The 19,698-nt window shown below is 45.0% G+C and overlaps 1 protein-coding gene across 3 annotated transcripts in view; it reads left to right on the top strand.

The window, feature by feature from the left end:
- The window catches only part of ABCA1 (ATP binding cassette subfamily A member 1), a 156,146-nt gene that overhangs the window by 52,560 nt on the left and 83,888 nt on the right, over window positions 1-19,698 (top strand). For all 3 annotated transcript variants that reach the window (XR_013535675.1, XM_035253552.3, XM_035253568.3), the window contains exons 6-7: window positions 14,122-14,243; window positions 17,005-17,181. Coding sequence is in view for 2 of the 3 variants with exons in the window: in XM_035253552.3 (XP_035109443.3) it covers window positions 14,122-14,243; window positions 17,005-17,181 (299 nt within the window). In the remaining variant the exon portion in view is untranslated. The remainder of the gene's footprint in view (window positions 1-14,121; window positions 14,244-17,004; window positions 17,182-19,698) is intronic.

Here is a 19,698-nt window from a genome sequence, read left to right as displayed (position 1 = left end):
CATTTTCAGGTGGGGTGAGTAGCAGACTGGCCCAAGCTAAGGCCTTTCTGATGGGTTGTTGCTACTGAGAATCAAGGCTGGGCTGGACAAGATGACCCTTCGCTGTCTTATTTTTACTGTGTATTTCCTTTTCAGCTACTTAAAATGTGTTGCTTAGTGATACCTAATGGATTCATTAGTCTGCTTCCTACTGAACATTTCCGCTCAGACATTCACTTGGCCCCAAGGCCTGCTCCTCTCCCATATCCTGAAATGTTGACTACAGACTCTCATTCAACTCCAGGTTGCACTGTGGACACAGTCCCTGCTTGAGCAGGTGCCTCCTTGCGGTGGTTGGGACTTGCTACTTGGCTTGTAGTCAGGAAGTGCCTGTGCTGAAGCCTCTTGCCTTCTCGGGGTAGTCTGTCCTCACATCCCCTCTGAGAAGTTCCCCTCCGTTCCCTGTTTCCACACTTAGTGAGGCCCTTGTCCACTGCTACATTCCCCATAGATATTCCCTCAGCCTTGCCACTGCTCATGTTGGTCTAGAAACAATTTCTAGACTTACGGGACATGCTATGGAAATTCTCCATCTTTTTTTTTTTAAGCTGGTTTGACCCAAATGGTGTGGACAGGGCTGTGGATTCTGTGGTTTGGCTGGAAGCCAGGTAGCCTCTCTCCACTGTACATGGAACTCAGCAACTTCTGAGTCAAGATCTTAGCTCTGGAGGTGTCTTGCCCTGTCTAAAGTTATGGCCACACCAGTGCCTTGTAACTCCAGAAGCCCAGTGAGTGCTTTGTGGGACTGCAAAGATCATTTTCTAGACCTGCTGAGTTTGGCTGGACAGGTAAGGATGGCTTTCAAGCTGTACTTAGGGCTGACAAGTCACATGTTTCTGGAGGTCCATGTGAATGGCATTCTCCATGAGAACTGTTCTGATTTGAGTTGAATAGCACACAACCTACATGGTTCTCTGCCATGACCTGGAGTTCCTTATCTTGGTCACCTCTGGTGAGGACTAGGGCTGCAGCTGGCCTGCTGTGGCTCCTGCTTTGGGGGCTTCTGAAATGCCCTTTTTTTTTTCAGGTGTGGAGCTCTCTGAAGCTTACATGGATTTGGGCATTTTGTCACTGGGCTGGAGATGACCTCTTTCGAGGACCTGTCACCTTGCTGAGGTCAAGAGATGGAAAGGGACAGGACTGGCAGAGAGATCCGGGGCAGCAGCCTGCCATCCTGACTTGGGTCTGGAGTTTCTCTCTCCCTTCAGCTGGACTTTTGTGTGGAGTCAGTGGCTCAGCTGACACTTCTCATATGTTCATGGCATGGATCTGGCTTGTTTGGCCTTTTTTTTTTTTTTTTTGAGATGGAGTCTCACTCTGTTATCCAGGCTGCAGTGAGTGCAGTGGTGCGATCTCGGCTCACAGCAACCTCTGCCTCCTGGGTTCAAGTGATTCTGCCTGCCACAGCCTCTCGAGTAGCTAGGATTACAGGTGCTCACCACTGCGCCTGGCTAATTTTTGTATTTTTTTAGTAGAAACAGGGTTTCGCCACATTGGCCAGGCTAGTCTTGAACTCCTGAACTCAGGTGCCTCGGCCTCCCAAAGTGCTGGGATTATAGGCGTGAGCCACTGCACCCAGCCTGTTTGGCCTTTCTGATAATGGCTCTGACAAATACTTTTTGGAAATTAGTCCCCAGGGTTATGTTTACTTAGGGAAAAGGGTCATGCCCAAAGGCTACTGGATTTACTGGTAATACTAAGGACTCAGTGGAGTGGACCTTTGATTCTGCTTTGATTTTTGAAAATCAAGAAGACATGAGTTCCAGGGGGCAGGAGGGCTTTGGTGACATGGCAAGATAGTTGACTGTGGCAGGGAGTTGAGGGAAGTGGGTAGAAAACAAACATCTTGTAAATATTCCCTGGGAAGTACAATTTGGTGTTAAGAGAACAGACTTGACAGCCAGATTGCCTGGGTTCAAATCCTGGCTTGATGCCTATCAGCTGTGTAAACTTGGATACTACCCTAACATCTCTGTGCCTTAGTTTCCCCAAAATAGGATAACAATAGTACCTCTCTCAGGACTGTTGTGGCAAATTATGGACTAATAAGGGGAAGCACTCAGAACAGTGCCTGGCCCATCACAGGTACCAGGCTTATTCTTTACTCACTGCATTTTTACAATTATCATAAAATGTAGGGCTACACACATGAAGGAGCTGAAGTTCAGAAAGACCAAGAAACTTACCTAAGGAAGCACAGCTGGCAAGGGGCAGTAGTAGGACCAGAATTCCAGTTTCTCACGCTCTGTTGTTGTTTATATCCTAAAGAGAGCAGCTCTGGGTGGGTAGCCAGAAGCTTCCTTAAAGTCACAGGACATGGGGCATGGGCTGGCAGGGATGAGAAAGGAGACAAGAGGGCTTCCGAAAGAAATGCCAGATTTCCTCCATTTCCTGGCTCCAGGCACGGATGGAATGTTTCCCAAGGCCGGTCTAGAAAGAACATCCTATGACTCACAGTCACTTCTCATTTTCTGCCCGAACCCCCTCACCCATTCAGGCAGCCACTACAATTGAGGTTGCAGCCTCAGACTATATTTTCTGTCCTCGTGGGCCCCCAGTGTGACATCTTATTGGGAGATCTGGTAACACGGGTCAACATTATGTCATCAAAATGGAAATTCTTTGAAATCTTTAGGTGATTGCAATTTACGTTCTGTATGTATGCACTTGTCAAAAGTTTTGATTTGAGGCCTTAGAATTTTATATTTTGAAACCTTTCCACATGCCATGAGTTTTCCCAAACCTGTCAAAGCCAGGCTGCATCCCAGAACCCAGGTTCTTGATTTCCATTGGGGCCAGGGCCTGGCCCCAGATGGGCTGTAAGCAGGTGGGGGTGGGGTGCAGTGCTCCACTGCAGTGTTGAAATATTGCTTGAACTAAATCAGTTCAAAGGTCAGCTTTACTCAGACAGGAATAGAAAACTCAATTGCCTTTGATTACAAAACAGCATGTACCCCTACAAATATCAGACTGCCTTGAAAAGTTTTCAGTTGTTAACATCAAGAACCATGTTGCATGTCTCCTGCTTTTCCAGTGTAAGGTTTATATAGCCTGTGGGTGGCAAAGGGGAATTTGGGAGTCCAGTTTGCTTCTCATTGAAAGCTTTCCCATTTCTGGTCCTCTAGTCACTGTTGTATTGAGGTACCAAAAGCAATCTCAGAGTGACCCTGTTCAACAGACTAAGTTGCACTGGATAATGATGCCATTTTGCATTTCTAATATATTACTACATTGAAGGCTGCAAACAGCACTACTAGGGGCAGATTGGTATTATTATCTCTATTTCATTGATGAGGAAACTGAGGCCCAAAGGGAAAATGTCTCTTGCCCAAGGTTACAGAGTAAAGCTGTACATTGAATGGGGGTCTGTCTGACTCCCAGGCTCAGTATTTTCTCCCACACCATGCTGCCATGTTGCTTATTCCAACATTGGGAAGCATAGGTGCCTTCCCCAGCTTTTGAGGCCAAATTCATGATGAAGCATTTTTAAAACATTAAATTGCTGATATAGTGGAAAGAACCAAAGCTTTGCAGTCAAAGCTGTTTGGGTTCAAATTTACCACTTGCTTATCCTATGACCCTGAGTAAGATATTCTCCAGATCTGTTTCCTCATTTGAAAAATGGGAATAACAATAATAATACCTTTCCTTATAAGCTGTTTTTTGAGATGGAGTCTCATGCTACTGCCCAGGCTGGAGTGCAGTGGCATGATCTCAGCTCACTGTAACCTCCACCTCCCAGGTTCAAGCATTTCTCCTTCCTCAGCCTCCCAAGTAGCTGAGATTACAGGCACCTGCCATCACACATGGCTAAGTTTTGTATTTTTAGTAGAGACGGGGTTTCACCATCTTGTCCAGGCTGGTCTCGAACTCCTGACCTTTGTGATTCACCCTCCTTGGCCTCCCAAATTGCTGGGATTACAGGTGTGAGCCACCGCACCCAGCCCTTATAAACTGTTTTTAAAGATTCTGGAAAACAATACTGATAGTGTGCCTAATGCTTGGTAAATATGAGTCACTTTTCTCTGCCTACAAAGCACTACCATGTCTCTTAATCCATCTTGTTAATTATGAAAGTTAGAAAAAAATTAAATTTTTATACATTGTGCATGTTAACATAGATTCTTCCTTAGACCAGCCTTAGGAAGATTCTCATCCCTAACTTGTAAACTCATTTTTTTTCGGTTCTCTTTGTGCCTGGACTTCTCGGCCTCTTCTGGCTGATTCTAGTTTGAATCAGGCTGATTCAAACACCATGTTGTGTGGTGTTTGAAGTGTCCAGTCCCTTTTTTCAGTCAGAGACCTGCTCATCCTTGAGAACTGAATGCCTCAAGCTCTCTTTTCTCCTTCTCTCCTCCTGTTCGAAGAAGTCTTTCCTGTTTCCCTTCACTCCTTTTGTCCTCCAGGCATCCTCTCTCATCTTTCTGCCTCTCTGGTCTTCAGGCACAGTTTTCTTCTCAGCTGTCTTCTTGCTTTTCGTGATGTTGGTTCTTTGTTTCTTCTTCTCTTTCTCTTCAGGTCCAAAATTCATTTGGGTCAATGTTACGTCATAGTGTTACCTTCCATTTCTTTCTGAGCTTCAAAGCCAGCCAGACTGTGCCCTTCCATGCCCTGGTCATCTTTTCCCTCTGGGGCTGCACTGGCTCTTTGGGGGACTTGTTACCATTCAGGGTCTTCAATCCTCATTCTAGGAGCTTCCAGTAACCTCCTCCCACCTTCCGTCTTCCCAGTAAGTCCATGGATATTGTCTTATTGTCTTTGTCCTGTTAGAAGGGAATTCTTGAGACTGGTTATTGATACACAATAGAAATTTATTTCTTACAGTTCTGGAGGCCGGGAATTCCCAAAATCAAGGTGTTGGCAGGTTTGGTGTCTGGTGAGGGCTGCTCTCTGCTTCCAAAATGGTGCCTTGTTGCTGCATCCTTAGGAGGGGACAAACACCATCTCCTCAACTGGCAGAAGGGACTGAAGCCACTCAAGCCCTGTTACAGGGGTCCTAATGCCATCTGTGAGGAGTCCTAATGCTATTGGTGAGGGCGCTGCTCACATAACTTAATCATCCCTTAAAGGCCCTGCCTCTTAATACTATCACATTGGTGATGAAGTTTCAATGTATGAACTTTGAGGGGGGACACGTTCAAATCATAGCAGCTGTGCTATTGCCTGACTAATCTGGGGGAAGATGAGTCATGTCTCTTTTCCCCTCTGATTTCAGTGCTGACTGATTCTGGAGTGACAGAGAGGGTTGGAGGCTCACCCTCTGCTTACCCGGCCCTCTGGCCATCTCCTCTTAGAATGCAAGGGCAGGGACTGAGTCTTTACACAGCACCTCTTTTGTTACAGGCTGGTTTCTGCCTTCAAGGAGCACTGAGAAAAATACTATTCCTTTGAAGCACAACACACTAGCATTTTGGGTACTGTAGCCATTCAGAAGTTTGTTGAACTAATACAAGTTTATATGACGTATAAAATACTAGAAAGAACGTGTGTTTCCTAAAATTGTGGTCCTCACATTGGTTGAAAGAGAAGACTCTGGCTTCCCTAATGCCTGTCTCAGAAGGTTCAGGGAGCATGACCCTAAATAGCCTGGTTTCTCCCGGGAATTCTTTACAAGTGGTCATTCGTGACTTTATCCCCATTAATTTTGAACATGTTTAATTTTCAGCTTGTATTTTCTCATGGATTATGAGTGAGTCAGCATTCAGAGTACTTAACACACTTAGTGTCATTAGTGATTACTTAGCCCACACATGTAGGAAGCTAGACCTCCATCTACAGAAAAATGGAGGCTCGGAGAGCCTAACTGACTTTCCCAAGGCCATATAACTAGAAAATTCTGGAACTGAGTTTATTCTGGTAGTGTCTCCTGGGTTGGAAAGCGCAGGCCCGGATCAACAGCAGGGGTGTCCTTAGGCTGTGTGCACAGCACACCCCCTGCTCTCTCCTGCCCTGAGGAGTAACGGGAGGAGGCCGCTGCTTCATGCTGCCTCACCCCTTCTCCTGAGCACCAAACAACCAGGTCTTCCCAGAGAGTGCTCAGCCATTGGTCAAGCCGGCAGCATCTGTCCTTCAAGAAGACAGCAGAGCATCAAGAAAACAAACCAAAACACCAAAAACTACTCTAAAGACACTGGAGTGTATTTGTTACCAGCCCTTTTATGGCAGAGAAGTGTTTCAAGGTCTTATTTATAAGGCTGGACAAGCTCAGACTGATTAAAACCATGAGTTGGAATTTGCCTCCCCCTCCAGATCCTGCCCAGTTGACAGCTCCTAGCAGGCTGGGAGACCCCCCACCCCCACCCCACCCCAGGGGTTCATTGAAGAAGAACATCTGGGCCTGGAATGTTGATGTGATTTTTCCCTACTTCTCTCTTTTTTTTCATTTGCCTCCTCCACCCACTTCTAAAGCAGCTGATTGCTCTGGTTCCTTTTCATGTTGAGCAAAAGAGAAGACGGAGATCTTGAAACCCGAGCTGGGGACTGGAGGGCACTGACCGAGAGTAACCCCGTCTGGCTCAGCTCAGCTCACTCAAGGGCTTCCCTTCTCCGCCTGCCCTAGCTGCCCTCCCTCCTCTCCTCTCCTCCTTCTTCTCCCCTCTCCTCCTTCTTCTCCTGCTCCCCCACCCAGCTCCTCCACTCCTCTCCTCCCTGCCCCCCCACCCAGCTCCTTCACTCCTCTCCTCCCTCTTCTCCCTCTCCCTCCTCCCACCTTCCCTGTCCTCTGTGCTCAGAGAAGTGAAGGAACACCGAATGGCCGGGAAAGCAGGACCTCACCCCACCCGTGTCACAGCCCTCTGCCTGCACGTGCAAGTGCATTCCTCAGCTAGTCCCAGAGGATATGTGGCAAGAAGCCGAGGGTTCTGCCTCCTTTCTTCCCTGGCCCACAAACACACATTTCACCTGCTTTTGTTCTTTTTCCTGTTCCTTTGCTCTGTTTCACAGTACGCACAGCAAAGCTCTAGGCTAATTGGTAGGTCACTGTTTGCTCCTCCAGGCAAAACCAAGGAGGCTGAGCTCAGCAGATGAAGTGTTTTGGTCTGTATTGACGAGACTGGTGGGAGAGCTCTCTTGATCTTTTGCTGGATAGTGACTCTTCTGCCGGCAGCAGTAGCCCAGCTCTGCATCCTGTGACAGAGGTCATACCTTCCAGTTACCCGAGTGAACACTTGGAGCAAGTCAGCTCTCTCCCCTGAAAGAGCACTTTCACATTCTTGATCTTCGGTCTGCACAATAATCTGTGAATGTTATTGGCCCCATTTTATATCCAAGGAAACTGAGGCTTAGGGAGATTTTAAAAAGGGGGCAAGTAAGCTTCATGATTACACAGTCAGGAAATGGCAGAGCTGACCTTGAATCCAGACCCTCTGATGCTCTATCCGGTGCTGATTTTGTTTTGCCCTCTGTTCCTTTCAATTTCATAGGTAAGACCTCGGAGATCATCTTCTCCGGCCCACACATTTTACTGATTATAAAATCCAGGTCCACGTTAACTCAGTGTCCAAAGTTAAATGGCTAAATGACTGTCCTGTTCACGAAGTGTTCCCTGTCTTGTGTGGAATGATTGGTCTTTCTTCCAGGTCATCTTCTACCTACATCTATCCTTGCAGTGACTGGCAGACAGGATCATTCCTGTGGATTCCCTGTAAAATACTGGATCTATTTATTCTTTTATAAAGTTATGAATAGACAAATCAGTCAGCTTCAACCTTTCCTTTTTAGATAGTATCAGCAGAAACAACTCAATAATTCTTAGGAACTCAGCCAGGCTGATATGTATTATAATACACACATACACACATGTGCATACCGTAGATCACAAAGTCAGCATCTCAACTTTGCTGCCAAAACCCCTTCTGTGTCCTGTCTATTCTGAATACGCTTAAGGTTAAATTAGCCATGAATCTGTTTAGATCAGTCATTCCTGAAAATGATGATGGTATTAGCCATCCTTTACCAAGCACCTTCCTCAGTGCCAGGCATTATACTAGGTCTGCAGGTACATTTTTTCATTTAACACCTAGCTCAGCCCAATGAGGCAGGTGCCATTGTCATCTCCATTTTACCAGTTAATCAACTCAGCCATCCTCTGTCCCGTTCCCCACTCTGCTCCCAACTGCTGCTCACCTGACTCTCCTCTTGACACAGGCCGATGTGGCTGAGTGGGCTTAGTAGAACTTTTGTGTCCTCTTCACTTGGTTTGTTTGAAGTTCGTGTCCTGCTTCATCCTTTACCTAACTCACTGCAAGGTGAATTTACTTCTCTGCAATTGGCAAGTTACAGTTGCATTGGGTCATTAATTTATTCACTCATTTGTATTCATTTGTTTATTAGCTCATTCATTCATTCATTCATTCAATTTGCTGAGTGCCTCCTCTGTGCCAGGCACTGCTGGCTTTAGAATTACAAATCTTGGCCCTCAGGGAATTTCTGTTCTTCTGGGAGCCAGATATATACACAGGTGACTGCAGCTTGATCTGTGTGATACTAGAGGGAAGCGTAGGATGTTGGGCACAAAGAGTCACAAAAGGCTGGGCGCAGTGGCTCATACCTGTAATCTTAGTTCTTTGGGAGGCCGAGGCTGGTGGATCATCTGAGGTCAGGAGTTCAAGACCAGCCTAGCTAACATGGCAAAACCTCGTCTCTACTAAAAATAGAAAGAAAAAAAAATTAGCTGGGCATGGTAGTGGGTGCCTATAATGCCAGCTACTCAGGAAGCTGAGGCCAGAGAATCACTTGAACCCAGGGAGGTAGAGGTTGTAGTGAGCCAAAATCGGGTCATTTCACTCCAGTCTGGATGAAAGAGTGAAACTCTTGTCTCTGTCTCAAAAAAAAAAAAAAAAAAAAGTCACAAGAAAGGCCTGGACACCTAACGCAGTTTGAGTGTGGGAGGGTGGGGGCAGGCTTCCTGGAGGAAGTGACTCACAGGCCGTATCATGAGGATGGGGTAAGAGGAGAAAGTATGTTTCAGATATCTGGCTTTCTTGATATTCTTGGCTTGCCACCCATTTTCCTGCCAGCAACATAGTGGAGAAGGCAGAGACCAGCAGGTACAAAACCACTGTACTCTGTCCTTACCCACTTCTTTCCCCCTGCCTTCCTACTTCCCAAATCTGAGGTTTTTAGAAATCTCCTCTCTAATTATCTGCTTGTTCATCCATTTGTTGAGAACCTACTATGTGCATAGCATTATGACCACAAAATGTCCTGGTCATTGTCATCATGGAAGGCTTACCCCTTCCTCTTCGGCCACAACTTCCTGGGATTTTTGAATTTGTCCTTTTCCAGAACCTGGCTCCAGTCTCATTTTTCCCCATGAAGCCCTTACAGATAAACCTCATCTTGGGCCAGTGCTTCCATTCACTATCTCTTTTGGACTTTCATATCCTTCCTTCTGCCTTCTTGAATTGATTTGCCCCTTTATCTCTCCCTTCAGCCTTGAAAGTTCCTTGAGGGCAGGGACTGTGCCCCCATCTTTCCTATAAATGGCATTGTTGTACAGTGGCAGAGTTGAGTGAAAAAACCTTTTCACTGGGCCTGGTGCTGTGGCTCAAACCTGTAATCCCAGCACTTTGGGAGGCCAAGGGTGGGGGGTGGATCACGAGGTCAAGAGATCGAGACCATCCTGGCCAACATGGTGAAACTCCGTCTCTACTAAAAATACAGAAATTAGCTGAGCGTGGTGGCATGTGCCTGTAGTCCCAGCTACTCGGGAGGCTGAGGCAAGAGAATTGCTTGAACTCGGGAGGTGGAGGTTGCAGTGAGCAGAGATCGTGCCAGAGCACTCCAGCCTGGTACCTGATGATAGAGTGAGACTCTGTCTCATAAAAAAAACCTTTTTGGTAATCACAAATTATTACCATATATTGAGCGCCCACCATGATGAATATCTCTAGTCTTCATATCTTTGAAATGTGGATACTATTACCTTCCCTTCATTGGTAAGAAAAATTGTGCTCGGAGGCAAAGTCACTTTCTCACAATCACACAGCTATTTCACGGTAGAGTGCAGTATCAAATTTAGGTTTTTCTGGTCCCAAACCCTGATGTTTTCTCCACACCATTGTTTCTCAGACTTGGCTGGAATCACTGGGAAGTTTTATTAAATTCTTTTTTTTTTGAGACAGAGTCTCACTCTGTCACCCAGGCTGGAATGCACTCAGGCAGAATCTTGGCTCAGTGTGATCTCCGCCTCCCAGGTTCAAGTGATTCTCCTGCCTTAGCCTCCCAAGTAGCTGGGATTACAGGCACCCAGTACCATGCTCAGCTAATTTTGATATTTTTAGTAGAGGCAGGGTTTCACTGTATTGGCCAGGCTGATCTTGAAGTCCTGACATCAAGTGATCCATCCATCTCACTCCAAAAGTGCTGGAATTATAGGCATGAGCCACCAAGCCCAGCCAAGTTTTAATAAATTCTGATGCCTGGATCTCACTCTAGCGGTTCTCATTAGTTGCTCCATGGTGTGGCCTGGGCTTTGGGATTTTTGTGAAGCCCCCAGCTGAGTCTAATGGGCAGTCATGTTTGAGAATCACTGTGCTACACCACATCGCCTTCCTGTTTTCACACCGGTTGGTGTTAGTGTGTGAGTCTAATCTAAGCCCACATGGGTGGATATCCACCTGATCAGGCTGCAAGTTCTTTGTAGCCAAGGATCTTTGGCCCTCCCTGCTGCTTCCCCACCCAGCCAACCTACCACATTATGCACGTGCACAGCCAAGGGCTGTTGACTGTTTAATCAGCCTCTGGGTTCTTCTTGTGTCTCATCTGCGGCATTCACCGATAGGAGGTTGGAGCTTGATCACATCCAGATGTTCTCATCTTCAGAGCCTGTTGACATAACAGAATAGTCTTATAAACATGCTGAGCACACTCATTGGTCTGGAGAGTGTTGCTGGATGACCTAGGCCCATTGCAGGGTGGCCTGGGTCACCCTCCCCACACGTCTGCCGCCTTGGGAAGGAGGGAGCTGTTTTGAAGTTCCCTGGTGCAATGTGATATATTGCTCTGACTCTGCTCAGGCAGAATCTGTGGCCCACCTGGTCAGTGAGGTTAGCTAATAGATGTATTTTGTCTCTGTTGAGGTTTCACAGAGGCCTTTTTGACCCTTTATTTTATAGGTAAGGCAGTGGAGGTACAACTACATGAGATGATCGGACAAATAAATAGATAGAGAACTCAGGTTTCAGACTCCCAGGTGGTGCTTTTCCCACTGTTGTACAATAATCAGTGTCTGCCGTTTCACACTAGTCCTCAGCTGAAGCCACCAGCTTACCCACCTTCCTTCCTGTTTCTCTCAAGAACGGAAAGTGACCCCAGATGTCACTTTCTGTTCCTGGGAAGGCAGTTCTAGTGGTTAGCTGTCTTGTTCACTCCTGGGGTGTGGCCTGGGGATGGTCCTGACATCCCTTGGATCCTTCCTGGACCTGATCAGCTAAAAGGAAATCTAGGATGGTGCTCAGAAGATCCTTTTGGAATCTTCTCATTCCTGATTCCATCTCCTAGTATTTGGTATTCAGCTACCCTTCACTGGGCAGTAATTATGTGTCAGGCCTGATCTAGGCATTGGTGGTACTAAGAATACATATTCCCTGTAGTCGTAGTCTGGTGGAGATAGCATGTAAGTAAAGCAATGTTCCTTAAACTATGGTTCCACACCTCCCTCCCCCAACATTGGAAGTACAAGGGATGCAGCCAGGTGCGGTGGCTCACACCTGCAATCCCAGCACTTCGGGAGGCCAAGGCGGGTGGATCATGAGGTCAGGAGTTCGAGACCAGTCTGACCAACATGGTGAAATCCCTGTACTAAAAATACAAAAAAAAAAAAAAAAAAAAAAAAATAACCAGGTGTGGTGGTGGGTGCCTGTAATCCCAGCTACTCAGAAGGCTGAGGTGGGAGAATTGCTTGAACACGGGAGGTGGAGGTTGCAGTGAGCCGAGATCGAGCCACTGCACTCCAGCCTGGGTGATGGAGCAAGACTCTGTCTCAAAAAAACAAAACAAAACAAAAAGAAGTACAAGAGATGCTTATTCAAATGTAGATTTGTGGGCTGTGCATTCTGCATTTTAGACCCATTATTTCAGAATCTCTAGGGACTGGACCCAAGAAACTGCATTTTAACGTGCTCCGTAAATGAAGCTTAGGTGCCCTGAAGTTTGACAACTGCAGTAGAGAGCCTGATGGTAACAGTGTAGGAGCCATACATGATGGGAAGCATCAGGTAGGTAGCCATTTGCAGGAGCACGGATTCTGAGGGATACTAACTGGGCCTAGGAACAGCTACTGGCTGTCATGAGGAATAACTAGGAGCTAGCCATAGAAGGGTAGCAGAAAATCATTTCTCTAGCGATGTGAATCTTGCTCACTTTATTCTGTCTATATAACTCAATATTACTGAAGTTTGTCTAAAGCAGAATATGCCTGTATCTTGCAGCATTGATGAGAGACTGGCTGGGCTATCAGGCCCTCCTGCTACTTTATCTCTACAGGTGACCCTCTTAGCTCTGTGGATTAACTCCTGTCCTCATTAAGCCTCGCAGTGTAGCCCCATTTTCAGATCAGACCTGTTTCTCTTCTGGTAAATGATTTGCGTTTGCAACGTTTGCCCTCTAGAGGTTGGTTAGCGCCTGGCCCTGGGGACTCAGTTCATGTGGTCCTGATGAGCTGGTTTTATCTTTATTACAAAGAAGTTCGGCTGTTAGGAGAGTGGGTTGGAAGGAGAAGAGGTAGACAGTCAAATGAAATGAGTCAGGGAGAACCATACTGTTTTAGAGTCAGAGGGCTCCTACCTAGCATCTGCTCAGAAACCTCTCATTTTGGAGATCAAGAAACTGAGGTTCAGAAAGATGATATGAAGTACGCAGTGACACCACCAGACACAGCCTCCAACCCTAGGGACTAACATTCTGGATTCTTAGTGGTGCTTTTTCTGTTTTGCTGCACTGGATTGAAGCCTTTTCTAAATGTACCCAGAGGTCCTATTATTTAGAGAGATTCTGTATGAAACCCTTTAGCAATCAAATAATAGGGCTGATGGTTTAAATATGTGTTTATGTGTTTTCCTAAAGCCTGGCAGACCTGGGTTTTAGAGCTTTGTATCACACGTTTTTGTTGTTGTTTGTTTTGAGAAGGAGTTTCGCTCTTGTTGCCCAGTCTGGTGTGCAAAGGGGTAATCTTGGTTCACCACAACCTCTGCCTCCAGGGTTCAAGCGATTCTCCTGCCTCAGCCTCCCGAGCAGCTGGGATTACAGGCATGTGCCACCACACCTGGCTAATTTTGTATTTTTATTAGAGACAGGGTTTCTTTGAGTTGGTCAGGCTGGTCTTGAACTCCCGACCTCAGGTGATCTGCCCGCCTCAGCCTCCCAAAGTACTGGGATTACAGGCATGAGCCACCATGCCTGGCCACATGTTTTATGTTTGGAATTAAAATGAGACCATGTCTATGAAATGAGACCATGCACTTTGAGATGCATAATGCACTCTGCCAGTGTTTGTCAAAACGTGTTCCCCAGGTCGCAGCATCAGCATCACCTGGAAGTGATTCTATATCGGAAACTGGGGGTAGGGACCAGCAGGCGGCATTTTAACAAACTCTCCAGGTGATTGTGGTGCATACTTAAGTTTGAGAACCATTGCTTGCTTTGCATTAAATAGGAGCTCAGTCCCTGCAGCTTGTGGGAATAAGGCTTTAAATCTCTCCAGTTTTAGCTCTGTGAGTTGGTGCTGAGGAAGCCGGAATGGATTAATGTAACAAAGCTCAGGCAAGGTGAGTGAGCTCATTTCAAAGGTTTGATTTCTTTTTTGAAGAGCAAGAAAAGGCTGTGTTTGTGTTTGTGTGTGTGAACACCACCATTGCACTGAATTGAGGAGCACATGCTGGGTGTGGCTCAACATGTTACTGGAAAGCAATATTTTCATTATCTCATGCTTCTCCTGATACGGCAGTGCCTCCCCTATCTCATTCCCCTGTGTGCTTAGCCCGGAGACTTCCAATCATCAATATTCTGATACATTTCTCCACTGCCTCATTGTGCCCACTTTTTAAAAAATTACTTACTAAATAAAACACTGTTTCTCGATAGACTTAAAGCTTCAGGATTTTCTGGCGGACAATGAAACCTTCTCTGGGTTCCTGTATCACAACCTCTCTCTCCCGAGGTCTACCGTGGATAAGATGCTGAGGGCTGATGTCACTCTCCACAAGGTAAGCTGTTGCCTCCAGCTTCCTCAGTGGGGCTGATGGCAATTACGTTGTTCAGCTACTGGAAAGAAATGACTAGACCCCTGTCCTCTTAATGGTGGTGAAGGGGAAGGAGGTAGTTCAAATTCAACTCCATCTAATTTTACTTCCCTATTCAGGCAGGAATTGCCAAACCATCCCAGAGTGGAATATGCAACCTGATGTCATGGGCCAGTTAGTTGAAATAAAATTGATTTCTGGCTTGTCACTTGGCATTTGTGATGACTTCCTCCTACAAGGGATACATTTTGAGATAAACTTAAAAAATATTCACAGTTCTGAGACAGTAGCCATGGTTGAGGATTATTGATGTGGAGGTGCTCTGTCTATAAAATTGAAGACAGACTTCAGACAGGGTATATTAAGAGACTTTTAAGAATTTCATAAAATCAGGGCTGAATGCAGTGGCTCACGTCTATAATCCCAGCACTTTGTGAGGCCAAGGCGGGTAGATCACCTGAGGTTAGGAGTCCAGATCACCCTAGAGATGGTGAAACCCCGTCTCTACTAAAAATACAAAAATTATCTAGGTGTGGTGGTGGGCACCTGTAATCCCAGCTACTCATGAGGTTGAGACAGGAGAATCATTTGAACCTGGGAGGTGGAGGTTGCAGTAAGCCAAGACTGCCACTGCGCTCCACAGTGAGACTCCTTCTCAAAAAAGAAAAGAAAGAAAATTTTTTAAAATTAGGAAATAATATTAGTGATTATGTTGAATTTTAACTTCAAATTCATAGAAAACTTTCTCTGGCATCATTATTAGACAGTTCTTGTGCAGTGGGTAGCAGACCCAGATTGCATGGTTATTGATTTTTCAGAGACACTTTGAGTTTATTCTGTGGCAGAAAGGGGAGCTGCTTCCTCCCCTGTCTCATGTCTGCATACTAGCTTGTCTTTACGATAAGCAGAAGTAGTAGAAATGTTTATGCTTGAAAATAAGCTTTTTGCTTCACATGATCTAGAATTTTCAAAATTAGAAAAATGTGCTTATTGCTTGCCCTTCTGAAACTAGGAAAATATGCCTTGTGTTTACCAGTTGTGTGGTTGGGAGATGGGCCAAGGGCAGCAGCTTTTGAAAACAGTTGCATTTAGCATAATTTCCATTGCCCCATGCCAATTTCATATCTGTTACATCTAATCAGCTTAAAAGAAGGGGCATCCTAAGCCTGGAGGTGGTCCTTGGATGGTAATTAGAGTTTGTGTTGTCAGTATTCTTTTTTTTATCTTTTAAGCATACAAGAAATTTATTGAAAAAGTCTTGGGATCAATACTTGTGTAAGGAAAGGGAAGGGAACAAAGCATGATTGGGCAGAGGCAGAAGATGACTTCAACAAAGGCCCTCTGTTGTCACTATATATTTTTTTTTTTTTGAGAAGGAGTCTCACTCCGTCACCCAGGCTGGAGTGCAGTGGCACAATCTTGGCTCGCCGCAACCTCTGTCTTCTGGGTTCCAAGTGGTTCTCCCACCTCAGCCTCCTGAGTAGCTGGGATAACAGGCATGTGCCACCACACCCGGCTAATTTTTGTATTTTTAGTAGAGATGGGATTTCATCATGTTGGTTGGCCAGGCTGGTCTTGAACTCCTGACCTCAGGTGATTTGCCCCTGTTGGCCTACCAAAGTGCTGGGATTACAGGCGTGAGCCACTGCACCCGGCCTGTTGTCAGTACTCTTAAACACAGACACTAACTGTAGGTTGACAGCCTCGCAGCAAGGACTAAAGGAAGGAGTAGAACTGAAATGTGCTTGAGTATCTATGGCAGTCAGTGAAAACTTAATGGGAATCATGGTCAGCCAAATGCTCCACAGTATTTCAAAAGCTGCATGGGTTTTGAGAGGTTTTTGGTCCATCACTCACCTTAGGTTGTTCTACAAGCATGTCAGCCTGCACCAGTTTAAACTAACAGGGCAGTTAGTAATGGTATAATAAAGAGCCTGCATCATTCATTCATTCAGTAAATACTGGCTGTCATGTTTCAACACTGTGAATGCAAAGTGAGCACCATAAAGAAAGGCTCTTCTTTCAAAGCTTGTGGTCCACTGTACCACATATGAAGAAGAATAGTTTCGGCCCAGAAAGGCAATTAAGTAAAATAGGACCAAGAAGAGGCTCTCTAGTGGGTTTGGTATAAAGAAAAGATAAGACTGACTTAGAACTAGACTATCAATAAGAAAGCCTGGCTTTCTGGAACTCGGCTCTAAGGCAAGTAAAATGGAGAATTCCAAAATCTGAAATTATAAGAACATAGCTCTGTGTCTTAGTTAAATATCTATCCTTACAGATAAGTAGCATAAATGCTTTCCCCCCATATTTTAGCCCAATCCTACTTAAAGACAACATAAATTGCAAAATAGTGAGGATGTTGTGTTCCACTAATAAAATTGGTTCCAGGAATTCAGATTCTGGATTCCTGTTTGCCAAATCGTGTGTCCTACTCTTGAGAAAACAAGTCGGAATCTGGATTTTTTTTTTTTTTTGCAAGAGGGACAAGAGCGTGGGAGACATTGAGTTAATGCAACCTGCACGTTCTAAATGTCCTGTCAATGCGCCTTGTGCTTTGATACATTCTGAGGTTCAGTAAAGAGACCTGATGCCTTGACTATTTGTACTGGTACCTGTTTTAAGATCTTCAAAGCTGTATTGATGTGAAGAAGACTTCAAGGACCCAGCTTCCAATCTTTGTAATCCTGTTGTGCTTGTCTCTCTTCGCATGAAATGCTTCCAGGTATTTTTGCAAGGCTACCAGTTACATTTGACCAGTCTGTGCAATGGGTCAAAATTACAAGAGATGATTCAACTTGGTGACCAAGAAGCTGCGGAGCTTTGTGGCCTACCAAGGGAGAAGCTGGCTGCAGCAGAGCGAGTACTTCGTTCCAACATGGACATCCTGAAGCCGATCCTGGTGAGTAGACTTGCTCAGGGGAGAAACGTCAAGTACTCATGCTTTCGGAATGTGAGGTTTTTCCTTGGACAACGTGACTTTGTTTTTGTAGAAAAGTACGGCTGGCTGGGAGTTTGTGATACCATTTAGTTCAGTGGTATTCTAAGTGTTCCTAGTGTTCTTTCAGACTTCTGGGCCATCTCCCAAAGCATGAATGGGAAGAATAAGCTGGGTGTGGCTGAGTTTAAGCCAAATGTTTTTTTTTTTGTGCTTATTTCAATCAGAGAAGACCTACTTTTTCATGTTTTTAATATTATAATACTAAGCAAGAGTTCATCAACACTATAATATTAATATTATAACCCTAAGCAAGAATAAAGAGTTCTTCAGATTAAAAAAAAGTTTTGAAACCATTGATAGGAACATGGATATCTATTCATGTTTAAAAATCTATCATAAAGATGACATTGTGAGCTGTCACAGTGGGGAGGCCCTGGAATTAGATGAGACTGCACTAATTAGCTTAATTACTAATAAAATTGCAAAGTGAAATTCCGACAAAGTTTTTTTAGCCTCAGAATCAATAGTTCAGAGAAGCAGTCTATGAGAATTCCCATACATTCTTAACCAAAGAATGCGGGTGAGCCTGACCAATTTGGTTATTGGAGTGTTGTATAGAGTTCCAGAACAGCTATGTCTCTAGGTTTTCTGAGAGCTCTAGTGAATTTCCTCTCTCTACTCCGAATATCATCATTTAATATCCAGGATTCTGGTTTTCTACTTACCAGATAGTATTCTGATTTGGCAGTAGATACTCTTAAAACCAGGGAAAGATCCCTGGAGGAAGGCTGTATTTGGAAAGAGATGTTCCTTTTTATAATACAATGGAATTGTAATACTCTTGGACTTTGTGGGGCATGAATTCTTTATAGAGAGTTGGAAACTAGGAATATTCAGTTTCTGGACCCTATACCCAGATTATACTCTAGAATGTGACCTTAGAAACACACCTCAAGGTTCATACCTGTCGAAAAATTCTTGTATTGGCCGGGCATGTCGCCTGTAATCCCAGCACTTTGGGAGGCTGAGATGGGTAGATCACCTGAGATCAGGAGTTCAAGACCAGCCTGGCCAACATGGTGAAGCCTCATCTCTACAAAAATACAAAAATTAGTCAGGCATGATGGTGGGTGTCTGTAATTCCAGCTACTTGGGAGGCTGAGGCAGGAGAATCGCATGAGCCTGGGAGGCAGAGATTACAGTGAGCTGAGATCCATCTCACTCTGTTGCCCAGGCGGGAATGAAGTGGCTGGATCTCAGCTTATTCCAACCTTAGCCTCTTGGGCTCAAGCGATTCTCATGCCTTAGCCTCCCAAGTAGCTGGGACTACAGGCGCTTGCCACCATGCCCAGTTACTTTTTCTATTTTTAGTAGAGATGAGGTTTTACCATGTTGTCTAGCTGGTCTGGAACTGCTGAGCTCAAGTGATCTGCCCAAATTGGCCTCCAAAGTCCTGGGAATTAAAGGCGTGAGTCACTGTGCCTGGACCCATGTTGTAATTTAAAGTGAGATAAATTTCTCTATGGAGATCTTTGCAACTCGAAGTAACTGGCTTAAAAAGTTAGAGAAGCTGACTTTTGCAGACATTTGCAGCCTATTGGTCTTTTTTATGATGTGAGACGTAAAGGGTGAAAGGTTATTATAAATGGCACAAAAATTTATTACAAAACCATTTCCTTGGACTGTTTTGGGCTGCTTTACAGGACAGAAATGCTTCCCCTTTCAGTTAGAATGATTGAAATTTTGGGGAAAAAAACGGGTGTTTTTAGAAGACATAGTAATTTGTTCTGGTGCTGTGCCCATTCATTCCATTTCATTTCAGTTTACTCATTAAACACTTACTGTGTACTCAACCCAGTAAAATCCCTCTACTCACATAATGTCTGAATTCCACTCAAAGTAGAATGAGGGGTTAGCCCTCATCATCTGACAATTAACAGCTCAGGTTTCCGCTTGACAGTATCTCTCTGGCAGGATGAGCAGCATGAGGGAGTGCAGGGAAATGCACCTTGAGAACTGTCAGCCACTCTGCATCCCCTCCTGCTGTGTCATGGTTGTCCCTTGTGGATCCATTGGTCTATGACCAGGTGTTGATTAAGTTGGCTTCTTTTTTTTTTTCTCAATGAAAGAAATCTTTATCTCCTCTCCCTGCAAAAAAATTTCCATGGAATATTTTGTGGATGAAGTTGGCTTCTACCAGGTGCTTTCTGCACATCTCTTTGGTTTGTGGAGCATCTAGGTTCTGCTCCTGCCCCTCTGCTGTTACCAAGAGACCTCTCTTCAAAATGGGGCTCTTAAATTAGAGTGTAATGAGTGATCAGGACTGTTTTGTATAAAGATGATTTTTGAGGAAGCCTTTGGGATGAAATGACTTCCAAACATTTTGAAATGTGACTCTTACTTATTGAATGAAGCAGGGCCTTAATTGGAGTGTTGGGACTGATGTTCGCTTTGCATGAAGCAGCCTTTTTCTGTTGC

This window comes from Callithrix jacchus, chromosome 1 (assembly GCF_049354715.1).
Source record: "Callithrix jacchus isolate 240 chromosome 1, calJac240_pri, whole genome shotgun sequence".
Lineage (NCBI taxonomy): Eukaryota > Metazoa > Chordata > Mammalia > Primates > Cebidae > Callithrix > Callithrix jacchus.
The sequence above is the reverse complement of the archived record's forward strand: the minus strand, read 5'-3'. Positions and strand labels throughout refer to the sequence as shown.